Source organism: Pteropus vampyrus, unplaced genomic scaffold, assembly GCF_000151845.1.
Source record: "Pteropus vampyrus isolate Shadow unplaced genomic scaffold, Pvam_2.0 Scaffold427, whole genome shotgun sequence".
Taxonomy (NCBI): domain Eukaryota; kingdom Metazoa; phylum Chordata; class Mammalia; order Chiroptera; family Pteropodidae; genus Pteropus; species Pteropus vampyrus.
Window position 1 is genome coordinate 307765 of NW_011889208.1, and position 5070 is coordinate 312834.

The following is a 5070-nucleotide window of genomic DNA, read 5'->3' on the forward strand; positions in this document are numbered from 1 at the left end:
GGGGCTGATGCCAGCCAGTGGCGAGGGGGACGTGGAGGGGGCTTCTCTCCTGAGTGGGGCTCTGGGCGTTGGCGTCACTCGGCCTGTGACATTGACAAGTGGCTTCCCTTCCTGATCTCTGTTTTTCTCACCAATAAAGAAAGATGCGGGATGGGAGGCCGGGCCCAGATGAGGAGCGCATCCGAGAAGGTGGCAGACGCTCAGGTGGCCTCGCACAGGTGGCCTCGCCGTCAGGGAAGGTGGCAGACGCTCCGAAGCTTCCCAGTGACGCGTCCCCCACGTCCCTCTCCCCACAGCACAGCGTCTGGCCCGGCACCAAGAGGCCGACTCAGAGGAGGAGGAGGCGGTGTCCAGGGGCGGCTCGCTGTCCCAGCGCGGCAGCCTGGGGAGCCACCAGAGCGTCCGCGTCACGCACCGCAGCCCCAGCACGCGGTCGCACCGGCCCACGGGCAGCCGGGCCGAAGCCAGGTGGGCCAGCGTGCTGTCCAGGCGCACGGCCTTCAGCAGCCCCATGGTGAGTCCTCCGAGGATGGCGGCCGCCCCGTGCCAGCACCGGCCACCTGTCCTGCCCTCTGTCACCCGCCCGTCGGAAGGGTCTGTGTTTAGCAACACACACACGCTGCTGCTGGGGTCGGGCTCTGCTCAGTCTGCACAAGGTGTTGCAGCCGACACCGCCATGTGTCTCCCAAAACGCTGACGGCCTCGCTGCCACGGCTCCTAAGGCTGCGGACTGGCGGGTGGGTGACAGAGAGGAAGTCTGTCCTGCCAGACGAGAGAACGAAACATCAGAGCAAGATGGCAGCGGGGGAAAAGCCAGGCCAAATGGGAAAAACAGTAGTTTGAATTCGATGAGCCCAGCCCCGGAGGCACACGCTCTCCCGCACGGCGTCAGTGCCCACGCGTTCCGGAAGCGAGCGACAGCTCCCGAAAGGTCCTTTTTCTTCTAAGATGTCCTGAGCACAGAGAGGGGCATCTGTTTGGCTCCCGCTGTGGTGGCCTCGTCCCTTTCTGCCCTTTGAGACTCAGGGAGGCTGCCACTTCAACAGAGGTGACGGCGGACCGCGGGCCTTGCCTGGTGGGTTTAAATGGAGCGCCTGGCGGGGGCGGGGCCTCGCACCTGGCGGGGACACTGTGTCAGAGCTGGTCTCCGTGACGCCGATCCAGCGGTACGAGGTGAGAATATTCGGCACAGTGACACTTCCTGACCGAGGGAGTCAGTGATCGGAAGATTTCCGTGCGTGAGGTTTATCCGTGTGTTACTTACGTCAGCAAAACGGTGAAAAAACGTATTGTGATGAATGGTCAGATAAGTTATGCTGTGTCTGTTTCGAAATTGTTAAAAACTGTCCTCCCCAACACACACACCCTTATTTGCAGTTTTGCAGGTCAGCCTTGGTCCGCAGATATTACACGGAAAATTCTAGAAGCCAGTGTTTCATCAGTGTTAAATCGCGAGCTGTTCTGAATAGCGTGAGGGAACCAAATCTGCCCCGTCCCGCTCTGTCCCGCCCGGGGCGTGAGTCGCCCCTAACCCCCCGCGTGTCCGCGCTGCAGACGCTCCCGCCCGCGAGCCCCCGGGTCGGTCTGGGTCCTCGGATCAGCTCTTGTGGCGTCACTGCACCTGTGTTCAGGTCGCCCTTATTTGACCTCATGATGGCCCCAAAACACAAGAGCAGCGACGCTGGCAGTTCAGACACACCAAGGAGAAGCCGGAGCTGCCTCCTGTGGCTGAAGCAGGGCGTACAGGAGGAAACGTGCCCTGCGTGGGGTCCGGGCACCCCCTGGGGGCTGCGGGACGTGTCCCCCGTGGGTTGGGAGCCGCTGTCATTCTTAAAGGCCCAGAAAAGACTACACAATGTTAGGGGGGAAATAGAAACTGCCAATCTGTGTATAACTTTCATTATTCAGATATAATTTACATATGACATTGCACAAGTTGAAGGTGGGAAATGCACATCAAACCACCATGAGCTACCGCCCCACACACGTTACGGTGGCCGTCATCGAAAAGACACGAGACGAGTGTCAGTGAGGACGTGGATACAGGGGGCCCTCGTGCCCTGTTACTGGGGGGGATGTTGGCTCAGACACTACGGAAAAGTGTGGAGCCTCCTTGAAAAATTAAAAATAGAGCTGCCGTACGATCCAGCAATTCCACTTCTATTTATCCAGAGAAAATGTAGAAAACATTTTGATCATGTAAAATATAAACGTATAGAAACAAGTCTGGAACAAAACGCAGACGTGCGTGTTTCAAAAAGTAGAAAATGCTGCGAGGTAGCGTAGCGTGATTCGGAATTTTAAGTTTCCTGTGCTTTGTATTTTTCAAGTCTAAGATGTTACTTTGTAACATCACGTATTCTTAGATGCATTATCTTATAGTAACACGTCTACCTTATATATGAGAATATGTGCATCTTACAGAGTTAGAACTATGCACGATTCATCATTACGAGATGGCACGCGAGAAGATGATGTGTTCTCAGGTTACGATAAGATCGAGGTGCCTCAAACAGCGAACCACCAAGACACTTAGCGGGTCGCGGAGTCGGACTCAGCCCTTGGCCTCTGTTTTCTTCCAGGAGAAAGATGTCACACCCGACCCAAAGCTGTTTGAGAAAGTGAGCGAGTGTGACCGGCGCCTGGCCATCGCAAGGCACCAGGAGCGCCCGCTGGCCCACCTGTCACCTGAACTGTCTGACATTTTCGACTTTTTCATTGCGCTCACCATCTGTAACACAGTGGTGGTCACGTCCCCCGATCAGCCACGGCAAAAGGCGAGTTCCGAGGTGTCCCCGTGAGCCCAGGCCGCCGTGGACGTGGCGGGCCCCCTACCGTCTTCCCGATGGCATGCTTGTCCCTTCCCACCTCTCAGGAGTAAGGGGCTACCGCGGGCAGGGCAGCTGGTTGGCCCTGCGGTGCCCGGGCCGTGTGGGAGAGGACAGATGCCCTCTGAAGCCAGGACAGGAGGGGCAGGGGCCAGATGGCGCCCGCCTGCGCGACCCACCTGGAGCCCCGTGCTCCCAGGCTCACCGAAGACAGGGGACAGGAGGGGCTGGGCCCAGACGCTGGCCGCGATCCTTGTCCTCACTGCTTAGCTGAGCGGCTTCCGTCCCCTCCCCGTGCCCCAGGCACCTGGGGACGGCTCCATGGGGTTGGGCACAGGTGAAGGCGTGGAGGTGGACCCTGCCAGGGAGGAGGGGTCGGGTCCACTGGGGGGCCCGGGCGGGAGCAGAGCGTGCACAGGCGGGTGCGTTTGGGGCAGTGGTGTGGTTCTCTCTGGGGACGGTAAGGGCTCTGTGCAGAGGGGCGCCTGTCACCCCAGCTGCTCAGAGAGCCCAAGGGTGGGCCAGGAGCCATGTGGGGGAAGGGCGCCTAAGCACGGAGGGCCACCCTGCGTCCAAGCAGCTCTGCCGGGTGAAAATGACCGTGCTCTAGCCTGGACGCACCCTACCCCTGCCCCCTAGGCCCTCCCCACCCCTGGGTCAGCCCGATCCGGGGGTCCCACTGGGAGCCCTGGCCAGGTGATGTGGGGAACAGGTCTCTGTCGCATCTGAGGCAGCAGCGCCGCCCTGTGACCTCCCTCCTCGGCACGGCCTGCATAGGTCCTGAGGTGACAGCCTCACCACTCAGAGGCACAGGCTTGTGCCACCAGCCCTGGGCGAGGGCCGCTTCCTGCCCGGTGTCTCTTGCTGCCTGGCCTCTGGGCTCCTCCGTGCCTCTGTGGTCAGCCCCTCTGGCAGGTGTGTCTGGTTTCTAGGTGGACCCTGTGTGACAGACCCGGGCATTTTGGCACTTAGTGATGCTCACACAGGCAGGGAGTTCCGTGGAGGGACAGAACACTCAGCCACACACCTTCACGAGATGAACTTGTCTCTTGATGCCTTTCTGCCCTCACGTATCGGGGCACCCCGCCTTCAAGGGCGTGTGGAGCCAGCAGGAGCTCTTGTGTGGTTGGCTGTCTCGCCGGCCTAGATAGGTGACAGATTTAAAGTCATCCAAGGGACAAAGAACAAGCATCCTTGTCACAACTGGTCCTGTGTGCCTTGCTTTGCCAAATACCTGCCTTTTCTGGAGGCTGTTGCCATGATTCACAGCTTTAGACACGGGGGCAAATCACGGAGATTGAAGGGGACCTGTAATTCGGTGTTTGGTCATTTTGGCATTTGTTCTAAACCCATCATCTAGCAGAAAATTAAAACGGTGCGCTGCAGCCGCGTCGGTGGACAGCACGCACGTAAGCGTCGTGGCACCGTCGTGGGGCTTCGACAGCTGCATGTGACTCGCTTTGTTTTCATTTCTCGTTAAACATAAGCATTTACTGACTTTTTCAGAAGTGTTTAGTGATTTAGATCCTGAATTTGTCTGTCTTTCACTTGTTTAGAACAATTCTTTGGGGTCTGGGAATGTTATTTGTAGATTTAAACATTTTATAGACAACGTTCAGACGAACGTGTAAACTGGCCTTTTCTTAAGGGGCTTCATTCAAGGGGAGGGGGCTGGATTTTGTGACAAGCAATGACAAGCCACTCCTCTGATCCTTCTCTGCAAAGCACTGGCTGAGGGGCCAGCCAGCAGAGGGGGCAGTCTGAAAGCCTGCGGGCTCCCCCAGCCACCGACTCCATTGAGTCAGTCCAGGGCCTCAGTTGTGACTACCCTGGTGACATATCCTAAAAGAATGCGTGTGGCACAACTTTCCTTAAGTGATGGCCTCAGGACAGATTCCAGGGGCAGGGGAATGGAGGCGGGGTGGGGCTTGGCTCACCCGTGTGCCCCCTGCTGGCTCACCTGTGTCCTGCCTGCTTCCCCGCAGGTGAGGGTGAGGTTCGAGCTGAAGTCCCCCGTGAAGACCATAGAGGACTTCCTCCGCAAGTTCTCCCCCAGCCGCCTGACCTCGGGCTGCCCCAGCATCTCGAACCTGGCCGCAGCCAAGGCCACGCACAGGTCAGGCTCCAGCTCCCTGTCCACCGACAGCACGCTGCTCAGGCTAGAGGACAGGCTGGGCCAGCCGGCCCCGGCCATCGCCAGCAACGGCTACAGCGGCGGGGCGGCCAGCTGGGCCCGAGACCC

At 58.8% G+C, this 5070-nt stretch overlaps 1 protein-coding gene across 1 annotated transcript in view; it reads left to right on the forward strand.

The window, feature by feature from the left end:
* The window catches only part of ATP10A (ATPase phospholipid transporting 10A (putative)), a gene marked incomplete at its 5' end in the record, with an annotated part of 71402 nt that overhangs the window by 36458 nt on the left and 29874 nt on the right, over positions 1–5070 (forward strand). Inside the window, 3 exons of the mRNA XM_023523882.1 lie at positions 267–514; positions 2583–2777; positions 4814–5062. Coding sequence (XP_023379650.1) covers positions 267–514; positions 2583–2777; positions 4814–5062 — 692 coding nt within the window. The remainder of the gene's footprint in view (positions 1–266; positions 515–2582; positions 2778–4813; positions 5063–5070) is intronic.